This window comes from Ovis canadensis, chromosome 17 (assembly GCF_042477335.2).
Source record: "Ovis canadensis isolate MfBH-ARS-UI-01 breed Bighorn chromosome 17, ARS-UI_OviCan_v2, whole genome shotgun sequence".
Lineage (NCBI taxonomy): Eukaryota > Metazoa > Chordata > Mammalia > Artiodactyla > Bovidae > Ovis > Ovis canadensis.
Window position 1 is genome coordinate 65732000 of NC_091261.1, and position 22272 is coordinate 65754271.

At 45.4% G+C, this 22272-nt stretch overlaps 2 protein-coding genes and 1 long non-coding RNA gene across 19 annotated transcripts in view; 2 read left to right on the top strand and 1 right to left on the bottom strand.

Annotated features, from left to right (window-relative positions):
* The window catches only part of LOC138422660 (acyl-CoA dehydrogenase family member 10-like), a 38222-nt gene extending 34271 nt beyond the window's left edge, over positions 1–3951 (top strand). The window contains 3 exon segments of the mRNA XM_069557909.1: positions 1573–1716; positions 2696–2773; positions 3365–3951. Coding sequence (XP_069414010.1) covers positions 1573–1716; positions 2696–2773; positions 3365–3496 — 354 coding nt within the window. The 3' untranslated portion in view covers positions 3497–3951.
* The window catches only part of LOC138422662 (uncharacterized), a 48156-nt gene extending 30929 nt beyond the window's left edge, over positions 1–17227 (bottom strand). For 5 of the 8 annotated variants that reach the window (XR_011249966.1, XR_011249962.1, XR_011249963.1 and 2 more), the window contains exons 1-7: positions 16968–17227; positions 13185–13346; positions 12115–12218; positions 10283–10487; positions 8114–8251; positions 7633–7742; positions 6973–7053 (exon numbers count right to left, since the gene is read on the bottom strand). This is a non-coding gene — a long non-coding RNA (uncharacterized lncRNA). Of the gene's footprint in view, positions 1–6855; positions 7054–7632; positions 7743–8113; positions 8252–10282; positions 10488–12114; positions 12219–13184; positions 13347–16967 lie in introns of those variants that run through there. The other 3 variants (XR_011249960.1, XR_011249967.1, XR_011249965.1) reach the window with 3 other exon arrangements.
* A 28-nt stretch (positions 17228–17255) lies between these two features.
* LOC138422664 (acyl-CoA dehydrogenase family member 10) overlaps positions 17256–22272 on the top strand; it is a 60145-nt gene continuing 55128 nt past the window's right edge. For 6 of the 10 annotated variants that reach the window (XR_011249969.1, XM_069557916.1, XM_069557917.1 and 3 more), the window contains exons 1-2: positions 17267–17640; positions 19549–19748. Coding sequence is in view for 9 of the 10 variants with exons in the window: in XM_069557916.1 (XP_069414017.1) it covers positions 19562–19748 (187 nt within the window). In the remaining variant the exon portion in view is untranslated. Of the gene's footprint in view, positions 17641–19548; positions 19749–22272 lie in introns of all 10 variants that reach the window. The other 4 variants (XM_069557918.1, XM_069557915.1, XM_069557913.1 and 1 more) reach the window with 2 other exon arrangements.

Below are 22272 nucleotides of genomic sequence, written 5' to 3' on the forward strand. Positions count from 1 at the left end.
AAGACCCATCTGTCTTCCTTTCAGACTTCAAATCCTGTTTCCTGAGAGCAGACTTGGCAGGTGAAGCAAGGCGATGTTCTTTACGAGAAGCTGTGTCCTTGTGTTTGCTCTGCCTCTTTTACTTTGCTAAAGTTTGAAATCCAGAGCAGAATGCGCCTCCCTCTGCCGAGGGGCCAGAAGGCGTCTGGGCTCTGTGGGCTCTGTGGCAGCAGAGGGCAAGGCTCCAGGTCCACAGGGTTAGGGTCCAGTGATGACTATTCCTGCCACCAGCTCACCTTTAACCTCAGGCAACAGGGAGAGCCTGGGGTGCCAGCAGCCAGCCCTGCACCGTCCTCCTCCCCCAGCACGTCCAAAACTATTCTTCTGTGACCCCTCGAAGGTTGCAAGCCCATACAAGAGTTTTACGGCTGTGAATAGCGGTTCAAATCAGTGAAATCAGTTTCACTCTGAAGTGATTTCAGAGTGAAACTTCAGACCGAACAGATATCTCACAAGACAGTCTTAATGAAGAATAGCAACAGTTCAGGGTATCGCATTACTGAGCAAAGTTGTGCTTAAAACCCTTTTTAGTTGAAACCAGCCAGTTTAAAAGAAAATACTCCTCTCTAAGGACTCAGAATATAGTCTCCATTCTCATCCTGCAGATCAATCTGACCTAATGTGTCAGAAATCTTAGAAGATGCTATAGTATTGACACAGCCATGCTACTCATTGGACTTGGTCGAAAGGGAGTAATCAGGAATCTACAAAAAATTTGATACTAGGAGGTTCACCACAGCCATGATTATGTTAGGAAACACCTATAAGGCTAGCTGTTGGGGTCTGGTTAGATAACCCTGCTATGGGCGTGCAGTGAAATTCCAAAATGATGCTGTAGATATCTATTTGTTAACTAGAGATACGTTCGCTATATGCTAAGTGGAAAAAAAAGGCTATAAAGTAATACAGAGAATGACTTAAAAAAAAGAAAAGCAGATGTATGTATATGCATATACAAAAAGTCTAGAAGGGTATGTACCAAATAGCAAGTATAATTTACTAGATAATGGGGTGCTGAGTGTTTATCTTTTGTCTGAAAATGTATACTCTTTTCTGCCATGAGCTATTCATGTGTCTTGTAATTGTTTTTAATTTTTAAAAATAAGGTGGAAGAAGGACCCCCTTATCACCTTTTCTGATTGCTTGTAGCTTTTGAACACACTACTCAATCTCTGTTGCAGTAACAGTTGCCCACAAGACGGCTCTGGCAACGACTTTGCCCCTAAGAGTTCCTCAGGACGTGAAGCAGGCCCTGCTGTCAGCAGAGGGCACCCTCCTGGCCTGTGTGAGGTGCCCACAGTCACTGCCTGGTTACCAGAGTAGCCCTGGGCCACAGGCAACTCAGACCAAGCTCTGTCCTGCCTGGAGGCCAGGCCTGCCCAGATGGGGCAGAAGGGCTGGAGTAAAGGAGTTGTGCAGATAATTTGTGCAGCTACCATGTGTCTAGCTTCCCCCGCTGCCCTCTCCTGTGCTTCCACCCTCTCCTCTGCAGGGCACCGTCCATGCCTCCCGTCCTGTCTCCTGTGTCCACAGGCGAAGTCCCGTGTGGCCTTCGGGAAGCCCCTGATAGAGCAGGGCACGGTCCTGGCAGACATTGCCCTATCCCGCGTGGAGATTGAGCAGGCCCGGCTGCTGGTGCTGAAAGCTGCCCACGTTATGGATGTGGCGGGAAATAAGGTAGGAGGCCGACGGACCTCACAGAGGACAGGTCCAGAGGACACGGTGAGGGATGCCAGCCCGGAAATCTATTAATAGATGCTGACTCTTCCCTCCCCACTCAGCAAACCACAAAGTGCTTGGCTCCTTGACATAAATAACTTTGCTTCAATTCTCCTTGGAACTACCTGGGCAGCTTCTGAAAAACAGAAAAGGTACAATAAAGAGGACTGACCTTTCTGTTTTACTGACCCAGTGACCTTATGGGTTCAAGACAGCAGGGCCACATGGCCCCAGCCTGAGCTACAGCCCCACCTGATCTTACAGGCATCAGGCAAACTGAGAGTAAGCCAAGGAGTTAGAGGAGAAGCTTCATTTTCAATGTGACATTATCACGTAGACAGCTCTGAGTACCTCTAGTGCCAGGCATGATGCCAGGCCAACCCCTGCTTTCTCCATTTCTCCACAGGTCTCCACCCCTTAGCTGAGAGCCCTCGGTAGCAGGGGGTGATCCAGGATGAAATTCTGGTTTCTTGGCTCTCTATTGGCGGTATGAGGGCTCTCAGGGGCTTTTATCCAAATCCCAGACTCAGAGAAGATTCTTGAACCTAAATCCCCCTGAATCTTGGTTGGCCTCATTCCACCTTTCCCTTTGAATACAGAGCTGATCATGACCCTGAAGGAAGCTCAGGCCAGTCCCCAATCTGCATTGCCTGTGTGCTGGTGATGCTGCCTGGGAAGATGCCCCTTGTCCTTGAGCAGGCAGCTGCCCACACCACACAGCATCCCAAGTCACCTGCCTCGTCACCCCCACTGCCCCTCCACCCCCCGGTGGTGCCAGGCAGGGTCCATGCACCAGGCAAGGCTTGTGGTCCAGCGGGAGGGACCTGAGGTCTCTGTTCTGAGCTACTGTTTCTACTCCTCCCTGTGAAACTGATCGGTCTTCCACGTGTTCCGCCCTGGGGTCTGCCCTCCTCACCACAGCTCCTCTTCCTTGCAGGCTGCAGCTCTGGATATTGCCATGATTAAAATGGTAGCCCCATCCATGGCTTCCCGAGTGATTGATCGTGCTATTCAGGTGAGCACAGATGATGGATCGCTGGTTCTTCTGAATCATTTACAAGATTCAAAATTCCTCTCCTTCAGCTGCCCAACCTCCTGTAAACTAATAGCCGCCCTTTGCTGCACACCCCCCATACATGACTGTCCTTTTCCTCCTCAGAACAACCCTATGAGGTGTCCTATTCCTGCTTCCACTTTGAATACGTGGAAACAGAAGCACAGGAAAGTGGTTTGTCCAAGGTAACTCAGCTTGCAAGGAGCTGAGCTTAGATGAAGGAGTACATAGGTCCTTCTTATGCCACCAGCCTCCTAACCATGTAAAGATGCCTCCTTCTCAAATCTCAATCCATGGCCCCTAGAGAGGATCTTCCCAACAGCAGAAGTCACCTAGTGGAGCAGATCTGAGGAGTATGGTGTCCCTGGGATGGCTAGTGAGGCCCCACTTGGAATCTTCCAGAACACTGTTGTCACACAGGTGTCAGGGGACATCCTTGCAATGTGGGGCTCTGAGCTGTCCTCACATCTTAGGAGCAGGCACTTGTTCCTGGGGTTCTCAGGGATGAGGGCTCACCCAGGGCTTCCTCCCCTCCTGCCCTGTGTCTGCCAGGTCTTTGGAGCAGCAGGGCTGAGCAGCGACCACCCACTGGCTCAGTTCTTCGTGGGGGCCCGAGTACTGCACCTTGCTGATCAGGTGCACCAGAGGTCAGTGGCCAAGATGGAGCTGAAGCACCGCAGTTAGACCTGCAGGAGTCAGATCGTCCCCGCTCAAATCTTCAAATGATGTGCTTTCAAAGGCCTGGTATGTGTGCTCCTTGCACCCCTCCTGGCAGCACTGTCCTGGGATCCTTGTTTTGAACCTAGCCTTGATGGATCCCTACAGAACACACTCCTGTGTAAGAAGCCTGGAGTTGTCTGTTTCAGGCAAGGGGGAAGGGGAGTAATGAAGTGCCTGGAGAGGTGATCTTTAGTCCAGGTGCCAGATGGACAGCCAGGCCCCTTCTCTCTGGCTGTGGGACTCTGCATGAATATTAGGAGTCCTGCCAGGGTGCTGTGCCTGTGGTTGCTCCCAATCTGAGGATGATACGGTGGCCTCCTGTTCTGTGTCCCCCACCGCCCCCAGATGATGGTGGCAGCCTACAGAGCCAGGGCAGGAGTGCTCTGGGAGAATGGAAATAAACCCAAATTGTGAAGCCATTGCTAGGTAATTTTCTTTGTTTCAATATCCAAAACACAGATTACTATTGGAAAGATTATTATTGGAAATGAGCTTTGGGAACAAAGAAGAAGAAAATATGTCTCAGAGACTTTGTGAACATTCTGTCATACACAAGGAGTGGAGAACAAAAGCTCACACTTTAGCCTGACACAGTATGTCAGCTGCATCCTTACACGTCTTTCATTCCTCCTCTCCCTTGTCTCCACCCAGCGACCTGTCAAATCTGCCTCCATGCTCTCCCTCCCAGCCAGCCCTGTTGCTTCTACTCAGGCCCTAATTATTTTTCACGTCAGCTCTCTGCTGTCGCAGCCTGTCCTCCTCTCTAGGACCGATTTTCCATGCTGTCCCTAGAGGGACCCCTCAAAAGCATACATGGAAACTCATCACTCCCAGGCTTAAAGACCCTGGTGAAGAGAAACGATAGTACGCAAGATTAAGACCGACAAGAAATCTACTGTGGTCACAACAGCATCATACTGGCCTACGACCAGAATGTAGTTCAGAAATACTCAACTGTCTGTGTTGAGGACATAACCCAGGTTTGGGGGGGTCATCCTCTGGGGACCAGGTGCTGACATCCTGGTCAGAAGGAAACAGCACAAGGTTAGCCGGGCTCACCCCACCACCGTAGCCTGCTTCTCTCTGGAGCTGACCTCCCCCTTCAAGTGCTTCAGGGAAGCTGTGTGTGTGAAGCTGTGAATCCTGAACCTGCACTCCGGGTGGCAATGGAACAGATGCTCAGGGTGGTCACAGACTGTGGGCCAGGCCCTCCTCCCTCCTCCATGGGTGTTATCTCTGCTTCTCCCCATGGGCTTCACTCTCCTCCATGTTCAGCAGGAGGCAAGGTCGATTCTCAGAGAGGGGAGCATGTGGGCAGGGTGTGGCCCAGTCCAGCTTGAACTGGGGTCTACCTGGTTTCCAGCCTGAACTCTTCCTGCCACACCTGTTCCCACCATTGGAAACTACCTGTCACCCACTTCCCAGCCCTCCTGCAAGAAGAAACAGAGGTGTCTTTCCCCTCCAGACTGATGATCAACCAACTAATGTGAACCCACACACATTTCCAAAGAACCTGGCTGATGTCCACCCACACTCTCCTCCCGAAGGCCCGGGACATTTTACTGCAGGTGCACAGCTCAGATTCTGCCGTGATGGTTGGGGAGGCACTGTGCTGAAATGCCAAATTTGAGCCTAAGAAAGTGACCCCTAGTGGACCCAGACTGCCTGGTTCTTCTGGTGTCACCCAGGCACCACCATTATGGTCACTGCCTTGCATGCCCGCTCCATGAGGCTCAAGGCAACAGCTGGAAGCCTCTCATGTGCCCCTCTGTGAGGGGTATTACAGTGATTCCTGCTCAACAGATGAGGAAATGAAGGTGTGGGCAGGTAAAGTCCTTTGTCCCACATGACACAAATGGGGCAATGTGCCTAAAAGATCCAGATTCATCCTGATTCTTGTCTCAACCCCTGGCCACTGAGCCGAGCCAGCCCTCCCTGGGCCCTGCTGCCCTGATATCTCAGGCCCCGGCATCAACTAAGTTCTGGGCTTTGCTTCATGCCTTGATCTTGTCTGAGGTCCCAGACCCTGGCCCAGAGTGACTGGAGTCCTAAGCCAGGGTCAAGCCATATTGGGACAGCTCTTGGGCAAGGAAGAGCTTGGACAGGTTTCCTTGCCTTCACCTTCACCTTGGTGACTAAAGTGACCTCAGCCCCCTCCCTGAGAGACCAGCTTCCTTAACCTCAGGGGAAATTTCCCCTCTGTACTCCCCTAAGGCCACTGCTTGGCTTTGGGAGCAGAGACTCTGACACAAGAATAGTGGCTTTGCTTAAGGACTCTTTCCCTGAGTGAATGGAGAGGCCTGTGCATCCCTGATACTGGCTTCATTAAACCAGCATCAGTCTCTCCCCGGAGGCAGGAACTGTTCCTCCTCACAACAGCACAGAGCTAGCCTTCTCTGTCTTCCCCCTATTTGGTACTCTCTGGATCCTGTTTCTCTCATTTGCACTTACGACTGCAGTCTGAGGTTGTCTTGTGTATCTGACTGATTTTCTATGCCCACCAGAATACCAGCTCCATGAGAGATATATCTTTACTGAGTTTGGTTCCCACTGTGTCCTCAGCCCTAGAATAGTACCTGGCCCATCGCAGGTGTTCACTAAAAATTTGTTGAATGGTTGAAAGAATAATCTAACTTGGTTGTTACAACAATCATGACAGTAGTGTGGTAGAGGAAAGGTGGCTGCTAATTCTTTGCTGCTCCTCTCAGGCAGGGGTGGAGGCTCTCCTCCCTCTCTGTGAACCTGGATGGGGCCTGTGACTCATGCTGATCAATGGAATTTGGTGGCAAAATCTAAAGCTAGATCTCAGAAGTCTTACATGTCTTCTCCCTGGTACTGTAGAACTCTCTGAGGAAACCAGCTGTCATGTGAGAGGTCAGACTAGTCTGAGCCTGCCATACAGTCAGGAAACCCAAGCAACTATGTGGTGTCAGACATATGAGTGAAGAAGCCACCTTGAACCTGTGGCCCCAGGTGCCATTACTGTGCAACACAAGCAAGCCCTGTCTAGCTGAGCTCAATCAATGGACGTGACTATGAGAGATAGTAAGTCACATCTGCATTCTGGAAACTGTTCCAGGAGACTAGAAGCGATCTAATCATGTTTGCAGGCTAGATAAGAGAATGAAAGGGTAACAGAAAGAAAGGACAATTGGGAAAATGTGCGCGTGTCACTAGAATGTACACTCTATGACAGCACGGAGTCTATTCAATGTTGAGTTCCCAGCACATGGAGAATAACTCTCAATAAATATTCACCGAATAAACATACTTAATATGTTATAGTTACTTAGTCTAAAAACTTTAACATTAAAGATTTGAACTTTTTCAAATTAATACAATTTATTAATGGTAACAACAACCCTAAAGATTTGAACTTTTTCAAATTAATACAATTTATTAATGGTAACAACAACCCTATTTTAGGCCATTCCACTGACCTTAAAAGTCTGGAGATGATCAAGTTTCAAATGTCCACTTCCTCCTATGTTTAAGGTATTTTTGGTTTTAAAACCATCATTCTGAAATTTATAAAAAATAGGCCTCATGTTAAACTATTCCTCCCTTAACATAACATTTACACATCAATTTTATAGTAGATGGGAATTACTTCAGTGAGAAAAAGCAGACTGTGCTAATTTTGTTGTTTAATTATATGAATACCCCCAAATGACTACATCTGTATAAGGGTCCAGTTCATAAACTCCAGCCCAATATATGTGAAAAAGCTTCTCGGGATGGAAAGATCTTTGGAGATTCCTCATCCTGACCAAGTCTGCTCAATTTCCAACTGCTACTGTGATGCCAACAGGAAGATTCTTATCTCCAGTTTTATCACAGCTACAGAGGGCAACCCTAATGATGAACTTGAGACAACTAGGAACGTGACACTGAAAGTAGTAAGACTCAGTGAAACCCAGACTTTCAAAGATGAAAATGAGATGGAATAAAAATATTTTAATAATCCTCAGAGCAATATAGATCTTAAAACCTAACATGCAGGGCAAATGGCAAAATTAAAAGCCCGAACAACCTTCCAAGTTAGAACAATAAAAACCAGTAGACATAGGTATTTAGTAATTACTAATAAAATATCTTACCTCTAACTGTAAGGCATCTATTTTCTCCTCCTGCCAAGTGTCACCCTCACGTTCATACTGTATTATTTTTCTATCCGTTTTACTTGAAACCAGTCAACAGAAATAATTATCTAAAGAAAAGAATGGGTCAACCAAGGTGTGTTTCTTCAGAATGAAAAGTCTCCATAATTACACCTTTAGCTTGAACAAAATGTTTGTTTATACAGATCCAAATTAAATGCCATGCAATATTTCTTTAAAAAGTGGTTTAAATCATTTGAATTAAAAAAAAAATGAGAGCGCAGGAGTGTAAGCATTAACTCTCTTTATCCTGTGTAATGCAGGCCATTCACAGGAAACAGCACCCTATGGGGCACCATGAGAACTGGAGTTTGCAACAGCTGTCAGAAGATTTCAAGCTGTGAGAAGGTTGAGAGAAAGTTCTGAGGGAGATGTTTTCAGACATAATGAATCCAAATTAGAAAATGAGAGTGGTGTTCACCTCCAGTGTAGTCCCAGACTCGATGGCTGGTGGGCTGCATGGCATACGTGTGCTGGTCTCCTCTAAGTGCTTATAGGCATGTCGACCCACATATCGTCCACATCCTATGTGGCCACATATTAAATAAATCCAAAGGTTCTGCCAAGAAGTAGGTAAGACCTCAATTAGCTACATAAAAATACATGATCTGTGTTCTAAAATTAAGTATGCTGCTGCTGCTAAGTCGCTTCAGTCGTGTCCAACTCTGTGCGACCCCACAGACGGCAGCCCACCAGGCTCCCCTGACCCTGGGATTCTCCGGGCAAGAACACTGGAGTGGGTTGCCATTTCCTTCTTCAATGCATAAAAGTAAAAAAAAAGTGAAGTCGCTCAGTCATGTCTGACTCTTAGCGACCCCATGGACTGCAGCCTACCAGGCTTCTTCATCCATGGGATTTTCCAGGCAAGAGTACTGGAGTGGGCTGCCCCTGCCTTCTCTGAAAATTAAGTATAAGAAAGAGAATTCTGAACCTTGAGGATGTGACTCTGAAGATTACAGAAAGTGTTGCTGGGTTGGAATAGCTGGAATAGAGGGGAAAGAAAAGCCCCCTACAATGCAATTTGCTTTTGAATGCTGCAAACTCACTTCAACAGCTGTGATCCAAAATGGCTACCTGAGTATTCTGTGTCCCAGTGGGGACTGAGCAAACAAGGTAGGACAAGGACTGTGCTCTTTAAAGACTTTTAAAGAGGTCAGCTACCAATATCCAAGGAGCTGGTGGCCCAGCTTATTGATTACCAAGCCAAACTCTTCCTTTCCTTTGGCCTCCAGCAAGCCTTGTTTGGACCACAGAAAGGAGTTTAAAGAAATGATGAAACTGCAATCAATTAACTGACCTACAAGCTTCTTTAGTAAAGACTTGGCGGGAATATGAGACTACAACGATGTATGGATCACTTATAATTTTTCTTTTCTATCTTCCTTCTGGTCTCAGCAAGGCAGCAGTAAGCAGTGGCGTGAAGTGAGATCTTAATTCCTTGCCCAGGTATTGAACCTGGGTAGCCTGGATGAAAACCAGGAATCCTAGCAAGGGCTACAGGCTAGAAGCAATTTTTCCCTGGATCTTTGCCCCCAGTGCATTTGTCACAGAGGCAGAAACTGTAAACATAGATACAAAGTTTATTAGAGACATAGTACAACAAGTGGGAGAGCACATAGAGAGATGGTTTGCTTAGTTAAGACAGAAGCAAGGCAGAGATGCACACCCAGAGAGGAAGGGTGTGCGCATCCCCCCCAGTGAGGAAGAGAGCAATAAAGAGATGGTTAAGTCATTTATATAGGTCAGTTCTTCCAGGTCTTTGTCTTCCTCCACGTCAATTACTTGGTTTCTTTTTCCACACGTGACCTAACCTGGGACACTCCCTTAGGGGTACACTCATACCCCTCAGCCAAGACGGATCTCAAAGTGAAGGCATCTGGGAGGAGCAAGACTCATTATGGCCTGGCATTGTCCCCTGACTTCTGACCCACAAAGAGCCTTTCTGGCGTGTGTAGTGTCTCCCTTGTCTCAAAAGAGGGAGGGAGGGGGATCGCTTAATCCTTTACTCAAACAAGGTTTTGCCCCTCTTTGTCCTTGTCATGATTATAACCTTGACTATAGGTGTAGCCAGGACTATTACCTTAAGGTGTTTACAAGAGACAAACTGACTATTTACCCTGTTTCTATTGTTACTTCCATTTCGGAGGGCAAACAAGAGGCTGATTGTAAATAACTTAACTGGAGACCACCTATCTCTTGTCTCACAAAATGCTAACAGTTTTAAGTATCCAGCTTGAAGCCCACTTCTTCGTGCCCCATGAAATGCAAACGGGAGGCTAGCTGTAAATGTCTAACCTGGTGCCCATCTATCTCCTATATTGCTTCAACTTCCCAATCACCTGCATGCCTAACTTCTCATAGAGTATTTTCCCAGGTATTTTCTCAGGTGTATCTATGTCACTTTTGTAAGAAGCTTTGAGCCAATCTACAAGATTTAGCTAAATATAAACACCAGGGAATTCGTTAACACAAAAAATACTGTTCTATTCCTCTGAAGCTTAAAATATCCACTTCCCTTCAGGGCAAGAGCACTTTCTCTGCCCAATGTCAAAAAATAGGCAAACTCAAAAGGAAACAGTGTTTTTCTCACCTTGTCTTGAATAGATGCATAATACTGTGAACTGTTTCAACTGAGAGGTTTCCACTGAAGAAGGAAATCTGTTCTGGAAGCTGCCTGGATGGAGAGTCAGGAGCAGCATTTACACCTTCTTTACTTTGATCTTTACTTCTCGGTGCAATGAGGGATGCTTCTGAAGACTTTCTTCCATTGTAGCTTTCAGCTCATCTTTCAGAAACTAAAAATTAGCAGGATTCCAGTTAGATGAAAACTGAGTCAGAAGAATAAAGTTTGATAGAGAAAATATTTTTTTAATCTTCAAATATTTTTTATTGGAATGTCACACATTGCCTTCATTTATTGTATTTCAAATCACTGTACACTTAACTTTGGGGAAAACACTGCTTGCCCTTTTTAGTACAAAAAAACCCTAAACACTGTTTTAGGAATGTAGAGAAATATCCAACTTAAATAGCAAAAAAGCGCATCATAATTACTGCTGCAGTGCAGTCATTTCTGCATTTCCCATGTTTCTTTTCTTAAATAACGATCTTGCCTGATAACATATAAAGAGCAATTATGAAAAACAGATGTTTACACATACTTCTGAAGCCTTGTTGAGAATATCCTGTTTGCACTGGATAACCAAATATAGGCTCAGCTGCAGTAGCCAGATATGAAAATACTTGCTGGTTCACACCATGGTGCATATATGGAATATTACTCCCATATTGCTGAATGGTATCATAACCATTCTGGCAAGTCCCTGTTGGATTACTGGTTCTAAAACTGGTCTGTATACCAGCAGGCACAAAATCGCTTCCAAAGCTCCCACTGGTGTAATTTGTAGCAAATATAAACCACATTCTGAGTTTCTGCTCCCAAATCTCTCTTAAGCAGACTAGTGTAACCCCTTTCATAATTTTCTCTGTCTCTAAAGGGATTTAGTCTGTTTTGCCCACAGAGTATCTGTTGTGACACTCAGCCTGCATGTCTCCCCTGCCTCTGAAATGATCTGAAACTGTTTCTGACTAACTGAACCAATTTGGGATTAACTGCTTGATTAGCTTCAAGGAGCACAGAGATAAGGTCACTCATTTGCTTTATGTTATGTAAGTGTATGCTGTGCCTGTTTTGGTACTGTGAGTGTTCTTCCAATTCGATGAAGATAATCCTCTGAGGAGTTAGGGTAGTTAAAATTGATGATAAATTTCACATCTTCCACATCTAGCCTTCTGGAGGCCACATTTGTAGCAATTAGAATAGGAGTTCTTCCATGTTTAAATTCATTTACAACCTAGTCACATTCCTGTTGACTCATGTCACCATGGATACTCATGACAGGCCACCTTTTTCTCCTCATTTTTCTAGTAAGTACATGGCATCCTATTTGGATTTCAACAGAAAAAAATGGTTTTATTCTTGTCACTCGTGATCTCTTCCAGTAGGCAAATTCATTTTTCCTACATTTTACATCATGACACATATCCACAATTGGAACAGTGTTGTAGTTTGCACCATACGTTTGTTTTCTATGTCTATCTGTTTCTGTTTTGTAAATAAATTCACCTGTATTATTTTTTAGACTCCACATATGAGTGATAGATATGTCTTTTTCTGTCTGACTTAGTTCACTTAGTATGATAATCTCTAGGTCCATACGTGTTGCTGCAAATGCAATATTTCATTCCTTTTTATGGCTGAGTAATATTCCATTGTGTGTATGTGTGTGTGTGTACATGCACATGCACACACACACACACCAGACCCTCTTTATCCATTTGTCTTTATCCACTTGATGGACAGTTGGAATAGTAAAAAGCAGTAGATATAGGTATTTAGTAATTACTAGTAAAATATCTTACCTTTAACTGTAAGGTATCTATTTTCTCCTTTGGGCAACTATCACCCTCATACTGTACTAGTTTTCCATCTGTTTTACTTGCAACCAGTCAGTGGACATAATTATCTAAAGAAAAGAATAAGTCAACCAATGCATGGTTCTTCAGAATGAAAAAGGTCTCCATAAGCCTTTAACTTGGACAAAAATTTTTTTTCCACAGATCCAAATTAAATGCTTTGCAATATTTCTTTAAAAGTGGTTTAAATCACTTGAATTTTAAAAAAGAGTGAGAGGGCAGAAATTTAAGTATTAACTCTCTTTATCCTGTGCAATTCAGGCCATCCATAGGAAACAGCACCCTACGGGACACAATGAGAATTGGAGTTTGCCACAGCTGTCAGGAAGATTTTCAGCTGTGAGAGAAAGTAAAGGGGCTCTGACGGAGATGTTCTCACACAGAAAAGAATCCAAATTAGAAAATGGGAGTGGTGTTCACCTCCACTGTGGACCCAGATGTCTTATGTTAAGAACTATATTCACAAAACAGTTATGGAGTTATGGGGGAATCTCAACTTAAAAGTGGTCTCTGCCCCATAAAAAAACCTCACTGACACCCTCAAATGCAGAGATGGCTTTTATGTTTAGAAATACCATAAGAAAGCAGGTGTCTTCTATCATACACTCCTAAGTGAGATAAATATTCGGGGCTATTAAGTTTGAAAACCAAACCTACCACTTCTTCACACTGGAGATGCAATACACATCCACTCCCCTGGATGGAGGGAGCTGGGGAGGGGGTCGGGGGCAAGGAGTCACATCGTGCCTATCTGGATTCAACATGAATCGCCACAGACCTACATGCTAAGTAGCTCTCCTCACTGAGTAAAGTTGTCAACCTAGCTTGTTATGAGTAATTTAGAAGAAATATTTAGAGAAACTGAAATCCACCCTGACAGCTTCATGTAAGGAACATAGGCAATAAAAGCTAAAGTATGCTAGAGGTCTTAATCACAGGCTCACTGAACACCACTACAACACAAGCTACCATGGGTTTACCTTACAGAAGATAGCCTAGGGTTTTGGAAAGCATACCTGGGTTGGCCTTCATGGTCTCAATGATCACATCTGTCATTTCTCAACGACCAAGATGCTGATGTATGATTGCTGCTTTCTCCCCTGGTGACTTCCCTTCTAAACAGGCAACAGCTGAAGCTAGTGTCTTCTTTTCGATCTCCTCTTCAGACATTTCTCCAACTAAAGAACACGTGAATGATTAATACCTGATAAATCCACTCTCAATGTATCCATCCACAGGTTTCCCTCTTCTCTCTGCTGCCCTCCCTCAAGACTGTAAGATGCCTTTGCAGTAGTCCTCTCACTCACCTCTGGGGCTCCTGCTGTACCTGACAGTCAATTAATGCCCAGGGCAATAAACTCAGAAATGCAGGGCAGTTCTAGTGAAAATCATGCACTTTAAAGCAAATGAAGGAGATAAGAGCTTTGACAGTGATCACGCTCAGATGAACCAACATCTCAGTAGCACTTGTAGAGTGACACTCTGTGTTGGACCCCAAATGAAGGCTAAAGTCCACTAATAATAGAAACTTTTAAAAACCTTTAGTCTTCTTAAACACCCTGGGTTAGTGTTATGCCATCACACCCTAAATCTGTGATTATAGGCTTTATCAGAGTGGAGATCATGTCTGTTTTGCCCAGCACTGTATCCTCAGCACTTACATCACATATTGGAAGCTAGTTAAAGATTTGTTGAATAAATTAATGAATCAATGACTGACCCATGTAGAAGTGTATATGTGGCTTATGTCAACTTAGTTGACTTTCAAAACTCAGTAGCCTATTAAATCATATTCAGTCTTTTAATTAATGGCTCCAAAATTCACACACTCAGGGAAGTTCCCCACGTCACCAGGCCCAGGGCCCCTCCCCAAATCAAACACATCCTCTCGTAACAGCTGTCTAAAAACCATCTTCCCTTCCTTCACCACATTTGCCACAGCTGCAGTTCTACATTTATTCTGTAAATGTTTATTTCATTCGTCTCCATGAACTTGAGTGAACTGCTGGTGCCATTAAAGCAAGGCATCCCTTTCCACACACAACTAAAACTCCAACAGAGAGTGGGTTCTCAAAAAGTATTTCTTTTTTTTTTAACTTTTACACAAATGCTGATAACAGTTTTATTCATAACAGCCAAAATCGGAAACCCAAACTTCCAATAAATCAATGAATAATAAATGATGTTCATCTACACAGTGGAACACTAGTCACAAAGAGAAAGAGCTCTGAAAACACAGAGCTACTCAGTTGAGTCTTTAAAACATGTCAAAGTGGAAGAGTACATTATGTGAAATACCAGCCTGGATGAAGCACAAGCTGGAATTAAGATTGCCAGGAGAAATATCAACAACCTCAGATATGCAGATGACACCACCCTTATGGCAGAAAGCGAAGAAGAACTAAAGAGCCTCTTGATGAAAGTGAAAGAAGAGAGTGAAAAAGTTGGCTTAAAGCTCAACATTCAGAAAAGTAAGATCATGGCATCTGGTCCCATCACTTCATGGTACATAGATGGGGAAACGGTGGCAGACTTTATAATTTTTTGGGCTCCAAAATCACTGTAGATGGTGACTGCAACCATGAAATTAAAAGATGCTCACTCTTGGAAGGAAAGTTATAACCAACCTTGACAGCATATTAAAAAACAGAGACATTACTTTGCCAACAAAGATCCATCTAGTCAAGGCTCTGGTTTTTCCAGTAGTCATGTATGGATGTGAGAGTTGGACTGTGAAGAAAGCTGAGTACCGAAGACTTGATGCTTTTGAACTGTGGTGTTGGAGAAGACTCTTGAGAGTCCCTTGGACTGCAAGGAGATCCAACCAGTCCATCCTAAAAGAAATCAGTCCTGAATATTCATTGGAAGGACTGATGTTGAAGCTGAAACTCCCCATACTTTGGCCACCTGATGCGAAGAGCTGACTCATTGGAAAAGACCCTGATGCTGGAAAAGACTGAAGGTGGGAGGAGAAGGGGACAACAGAGAATAAGATGGTTGGATGGCATCACCAACTCAATGGACATGAGTTTGAGTAGGCTCCATGGGAGTTGGTGATGGACAGGGAAGCCTGCAGTCCATGGGGTCGCAAAAAGTTGGCTGGATTGAGGGACTGAACTGAACTGAAAGTGGAAGAAGTCAGACACGCTAGATTACATTTTTTGAATGACCTGCCTCTTGAAAAATCTGTATGCAGGCCAGGAAGCAGCAGTTAGAACTGGACATGGAACAACAGACTAGTTCCAAATAGGAAAAGGAGTATGTCAAGGCTGTATATTGTCACCCTGCTTATTTAACTTATATGCAGAGTACATCATGAGAAACGCTGGACTGGAAGAAACACAAGCTGGAATCAAGATTGCCGAGAGAAATATCAACAACCTCAGATACGCAGATGACACCACCCTTATGGCAGAAAGTGAAGAGGAACTAAAAAGCCTCTTGATGAAAGTGAAAGAGGAGAGTGAAAAAGTTGGCTTAAAGCTCAACATTCAGAAAACGAAGATCATGGCATCTGGTCCCATCACTTCATGGGAAATAGATAGGGAAACAGTGGAAACAGTGTCAGACTTTATTTTTGGGGGCTCCAAAATCACTGCAGATGGTGACTGCAGCCATGAAATTAAAAGACGCTTACTCCTTGGAAGAAAAGTTATGAGCAACCTAGATAGCATATTCAAAAGCAGAGACATTACTTTGCCAACAAAGGTCGGTCTGGTCAAGGCTATGATTTTTCCAGTAGTCATGAGAGTTGGACTGTGAAGAAGGCTGAGCGCCGAAGAATTGATGCTTTTGAACTGTGGTGTTGGAAAAGACTCTTGAGAGTCCCTTGGACTGCAAGGAGATCCAACCAGTCCATTCTGAAGGAGATCAACCCTGGGATTTCTTTGGAAGGACTGATGCTAAAGCTGAAACTCCAGTACTTTAGCCACCTCATGCAAAGAGTTGACTCATTAGAAAAGACTCTGATGCTGGGAGGGATTGGAGGCAGGAGAAGAAGGGGACGACAGAGGATGAGATGGCTGGATGGCATCACGCACTTGATGGACGTGAGTCTGAGTGAACTCTGGGAGTTGGTGATGGACAGGGAGGCCTGGCGTGCTGCGATTCATGGGATCGCAAAGAGTCGGACACCACTGAGCGACTGAACTGAACTGAACTGTTGTTAGATAACTGATGGAGGTTCAAGGAACAGAGCCATACCTGCCTTTCCCCTCAGGAGGCTGTGTGACTGGGAATGAAGTGCTCAGACTTTCAAGTCCAGCTCTCTGAGTTAGAATTCCATCGGACAGATGATCCTGGTCACACACCCATCTAACTAGTACGGTTGAATGAAGACAACTAGAGAAAACAGTGCCCAGGAAGTATTCAGTTGCTCAGATACAGAACGTGTAGACATTTTAGTTTTAACTACTGCTAAAGGGCCCCTTAATGGAAAGTTTTCCAAAGAGGAAAGATTTAATTAAACCTTCCCAGGAGCCATCAGAGTGCTGGGTATTTCGTCTTCATAAAGCCAAGAGGAAATCAACTCACGCAACTAGGCTCTCAACCAGGTTGGAGAGAGCGCCGCGCCAAATATAAAGAGTCCCGGTGGGAAGGCACCAGGAAGGAGGACTTCCCCGGGGAAGTCCTCCTATGGATGGGGGAAATGAGAGGGATCCCAACCACTCCTCGGCTTCCTCCTCAGGCGAAAGCCCTCGCCGAGGCTCCTGCCCGGACTCAGACTCTGAGAGGACGAGCCCCGGGGCCCAGGCGCGGGCTACCGGGGAGGCGGCGAGGCCGCGAGGCCGCGGACTCACCGCTGAAGCTGAAGTCGGCGGGGACCCGCGAGTGTTCTGGGAGCTCCGGGTGGATGACAACCGCTCATAGGGCAGGCGCGGGCTGGCGCAGGCCCCGGAGGGCTCAGGCGAGGCTGGGAGGGGAGCCTTGAGGATGAGAGCCCTGGAGCAGGTAGCGCCACCGCCGCCGCCACCTCAGCGCCACCGGCACTACGTGCAACGCTTACAGCCAAAACCTTCACTGCCGCCTGCCGGCCACCGTCGCTGACCCTTGAGGTTACGCAAGCGCGGATCAGCGGGCTCGCTGATTGGATGCGCCCACGTGACGGCCGTGTTTGCTCCGAGGTGAACCCGCGCCCACTGGTCAGGATCTCCAAGAGGACTTGGAGGAGGCACGTCACAGGGTTCCTGGACACTTGGACACTGTTTAGGAGGATCGGTGAGGGGACGTGCCCTCAGCCCGCCTTATCTGACGGCGAGGAGTCTCTGGCTCCGCTAGTCTCCGATTATTGGAGGAACCCGCTCCCTGCAGAGACCCGAGCTCTGGTCTCTTTTTGTCGTGTTTGATCTCGCTCCAGCTGTAGGCAGAGCTGCTTTGTGTCAGCCACGCTTTACAGATAGGTGCGTTGAGGCTCAGAGAGCTGAATCCGCCTGGGGAGTTGGCACTAGTTGCAGTGTTTCTGATTCTGTTAAGGTAGGACGGTGGGTTGGTTAAGTGCCCTGAACTGGAGATCCATCTGGGACCCCCTCCCGGACTAATGTCTTAACTAATCTCTTAAAGTTTGCTGAGAGCCCAGGCTCTGTTGCGGCGGTAGAGATACGTTGATGATTATGGAATAGACCCTGATCACCAGTTTTGTGACCTTAAGTTTTGTGTAAACTTGACTTAGTATCTTTGTACAGCTGTGATGATGAAATGAGCTGCAATCAGTACGTGGCTAGAACTGAAGCGTCATCTTTAGTTGGAAGGAAGAAGGAAGCCAGTGATGGGAGAGTTGCCGAATTATCCATTAGCAGGAGTATGAGGCGGAGAAACTGCTACCCACTCCAGTATTCTGGCCTGGAGAATTCCGTGGACTATATAGTCTATGGGGTTGCAAAGTGTCGGACACGACTGAGCGACTTTCACTTTCATGATGTCCTCAATGAGAATGAAAGTCAACCTTTCAGGTCCAGACACCCTTTTCATCTCTGTTAAGCCCTCACACAGAACATGTTGACACTTTTTAGAGCCTATAAATAAATTTCTTCTTCCATCATTAACTTTGGCCTTGGCATAAGAACATAAGTAAAACCCAAAATGCAAATAATCTCTACATTTTTCATTTCAGCATTCATGCCCCAATCCAGCAAATTTCCAATTACATAAGAAACACACTGTATCATCTTGAACATTTACTTCCTAAGAATTCTTTCTTTAGATTTTTATACTTTATTTAGTCCTTATGGTGGCACTGAGGTGACTCCCATGAACATGCAGGCTGTCTTACCAACCTGTTTTGCTCTAACTGGCTTCTTAGACATCATATGAGAAACACATCATATGAGAAACCAAGATTTTCAAGGGGAACTGGCTGTGAGTAGAATTTTGTTGTTGTTGTTTTCCCAGGTTTTTATTTAAGATCTCTAAAAAATTTGAAACAATAGTGCAATGATCTCTCATATACCTCTCATCATGTGCCTTTCACTAATTATTAACATTTTGCCACATTTATGTCTATTCATGTGAAAATGTTTGTGTATCTATATATACATGTACCTGTTGTGTGTATGTTATTTTTTTCCCCGAACTTGTTGAAAGTAAGTTTAGAAAAGAGGCAGTGAAGATCAGGAGGTCATCACCCTGCTCTGTAGGAGGGATGATAGTGTGGTGGCATCATGAGTGCCAAGAGGAGGTGAGTACAGGGCACCCTGAGAGAGTACAGGAGAGACTGCTCATCTGTCTCTTCTGGTGGCCAGAAGAGGTTTCATGAAGGAAGTGACAGGCAAACTACAACCTGAGGGACAATGGGCAGTTATCCAGGTAATGGATGGAAGGGAACATTCAGGCCAGGGAAACAGCATATGCTAAGGCCTGGCCACAGGAGGAGGGCATCATGTGTTCAGTGAAGCTGCTGTGGACGTGAGTGTTGAGATCACCCAGGCTAAGGTGAAGTACAAAGGAGAGCTGCTGCCCAGAGGGGAGAAGAAGTTCTCAGAGGGCCTTTTCAGGTGGCTTAAGGGGCTGAGAGTTTATCTTGAGGACGGTGGAGAGGCACTGGAGATTTTAAATGGGGGTAGGACGTGATCAAATTTGCAATTTTGAATGAAGAGGCAAGGGGACCACTTAGGAGGCTGCTGCAAAGGTCTGTGAGTGAGATCATGCAGTGGGAATGAAGAGAGTAGATGGAGAGCTTTGGGAGGAATGACCAGTCACACCGAGCAACAGAATGGAGGTGTGTGGCTGGAAGACTGAGGAGTTGTCATGGAGGGCAGAGACACTGAGTTCAGCTCTGAAACGCTGGTTGAAAGTCAGTAGACGTGCAGGTGGCACCCTGAGTGCCAGGACGGAGGTCGACTTGGAGGCAGTGAAGGCTAATCATGTCCTGTTTCTGCTTCACAGCCTTGGCCCCAACATGTGCCTAAGGCAGCTTCTGCAGTCCTCCCAGCTCCAGCGGGCTTGGAGGGCGGCCTTCCTGAAACACATCCAGGGCAGGCACCCGGGAGCCTGGAGATGGACACATTCTGGAGGCGGCCCCTACAGAGCAGTGATTTTTGACATGGGCGGAGTTCTGCTTCCTTCTCCAGGGAGAGTGGCTGCAGGTGAGCTCTTCATTCTCCTTCACCTTGGGAGACCGGGGTGCGTAGGGGTGGGGGAAAGGAGGGTGGTGAGGGGAGATGACAGTGTGTCTCAGTGGGTGCTATTCTTGCTCTTGAATCAAATTCCAAGCAACAGTTAGTGCTGCTGAGGATCTTGGGCAAGTGATTTCACTTCTCTGAGTCTTAGTTTCCTCATCATAAATTAGGGCTAATGGTCTGTACATCTTTGGTGCTAGGAGATGGTTAAGTGAGATCATTCATGGAAAGCGCTTGATTAGCAGAATGAGTGCTTGGCTCATCTGAACTTCTCAAAAAATGACAAGCAGCCATTGTTATTGTCAATGTTATAGGTAGAATTTAACTACCTTTCCCCAAGAACTACTTGTGAATGCTGAAATCTGCCGCCTTCCCCACTGTGATCACAACCTTTCCTCTTCCATCAACCTCCCTCTAAACCTGCTTTTGTTACAAGACAAACCTCTAGGCTCTGATCCTTCCTTTTTCAGCCCTTTTTGGTATTACCTGTTTATGCACTCAGTTGAACTGACTTAAATTTGATTTGTTTGGCTTGAAGTGTTAGAAAACCTAACAAAACATTGACTGAAACAAGATTGAAGTTAAATGTGTTTTTTACGTGAAAGTCCAGGTGTGTGTCTTGGGCTAGTGTGTTGCTCTGTGGTATCAGGGCCCTGGGCTGTTTTCCTTGTGTTGCTCTGCTGTGAGTACACCCCATTTCCACTCTCACCTCGTGGATCAGGTTTGGCTGCTTCACTTTCTGCCATCACATGTGCATTCTAGCCACCAGGAAGGACCAGAGGTCTCTGTTCTTTTGACAGGCTGTGGTTGCTGATTGGGCAGTTTTGTATGCTAAATCAACCCAAGGTCAGGTTTTCTGTGCCCCTGGTTGAAAAATTACCGAGCTTTGCTAACTGGTTGAGCTATTTTTTGTTTTGTTTTGTTTTTTAGCTCAGCTGCAAGTGAGCCCTCAGGCTCTCTATTCCGCCACTGATATTCCTCTTGAACTTACTACAGGGCTGTTCCAAACTCCCCTCGGAGCCATCATACTTCTCCAGACCAAACCTTGGCAGATAGCTGAATCTCTGCTTTTGCAGCGAACATCAAGATCACTTGGCAGGAATTTTCTCAGCTCTTTCCAGAACACCTTGAGAAACTGTTCTCTTCTTTCCACTGCTACTGCCGCTGCACATGTTGTATCCCTAAATTCTCCCACCTGCTTGATCACAGCAGCCTCCTAACTGCTAAGTCGACCTCTCGCCTCTGGGTTTTGCACCCCCTCCACACAGCCCCTAGAACTGCCCTTCTAAAACACTCATCACATCTTCTCCTTCCCTCTCCTGCTTCAGATCCTTGACTGCCTGCAGTTTTTTTCCCTTCAAGACCGGAAGCTTTACCTGGTTCCAGGGCCTCTCACAAACAGCTCTCATGTCCTTTTTTCACACCATTTGCCATGTACACCCACATTTCAGCTACCTTCAATTACTTGATGCTCTTTAAAATTGCCAAATGTGTTTATACTCCTGTGCCTTTGCAGGTTCTGTTCCCTCTGCTTGAAGCTACCCTTCCTTGCCTCCTCTGCCTTTTCAAATCCTGCTTATACTTTTAAATGGTATGTTATTCAACAGTGCCCGGAATCTTTTGAGCACTTAGTAAGGCTTGTGGTTGTTATTGACTTGTGTTTTTATCTTATAATGTTTTTGCAATACCAGGATTTTCATTTTTCTTGTCATCAAAATCATCTGTGTTTTTCTTTATGGCTTGAGTGTAAAGTGTCTAGGCTAAGGAAGTCTTTCTTTCCTTGACATTCATAAAGATGTTGTATATTGTTTTATAACTTTAAGAGGTTTTTTTTTTTTCTTTCCTGATTTGGGTATTTAGTCTTTTGAGAATTCATTTTTGTAATTGTGAGAAATAGAGATTTAATTAATTTTTTTCTATTCAGAAACTCACTTATGCCAACCATATTTATTAAATAGCTGGTACTAAAAGTATATTTCATACTTTGGATTTAAAAAATACAAAGGCCAATTTCTTATTGTCACCTCCATCCCTTCCCCGCAGTTCTAGCCTTCATTGGTTATCATTGTGAAAAATTTGTTTATCCTTCCGAAAATTCCCAATATATATACACAGGAACGTGTGTGTGTGTGTGTGTGTGTGTACTGTGTCTACACTGATTGGATCATGCTATACAAACTGTTTGGGCTTCCCTGGTGACTCAGATGGTAAAGAATCTGCCTGCAATGCAGGAGACTTGGGTTCAGTCCCTGGGTTGGGAAGATCCCCTGGAAAAGGGAATGACTACCCACTCCAGTATTATTGCCTAGAAAATTCCATGGACAGAGGAGCCTGGCGAGCTACAGTCCATGGGATCACAGAGTTGGACACAACTGAGTGACTACCACTCTCGCTTTTCATACAAACTGTTAGATGTACCTTTATTTTTTTCTGATCTAGTAAAATACCTTGCCAAATTTTCTACATCAGTAGGCATGGGCTTCCCAGGTAG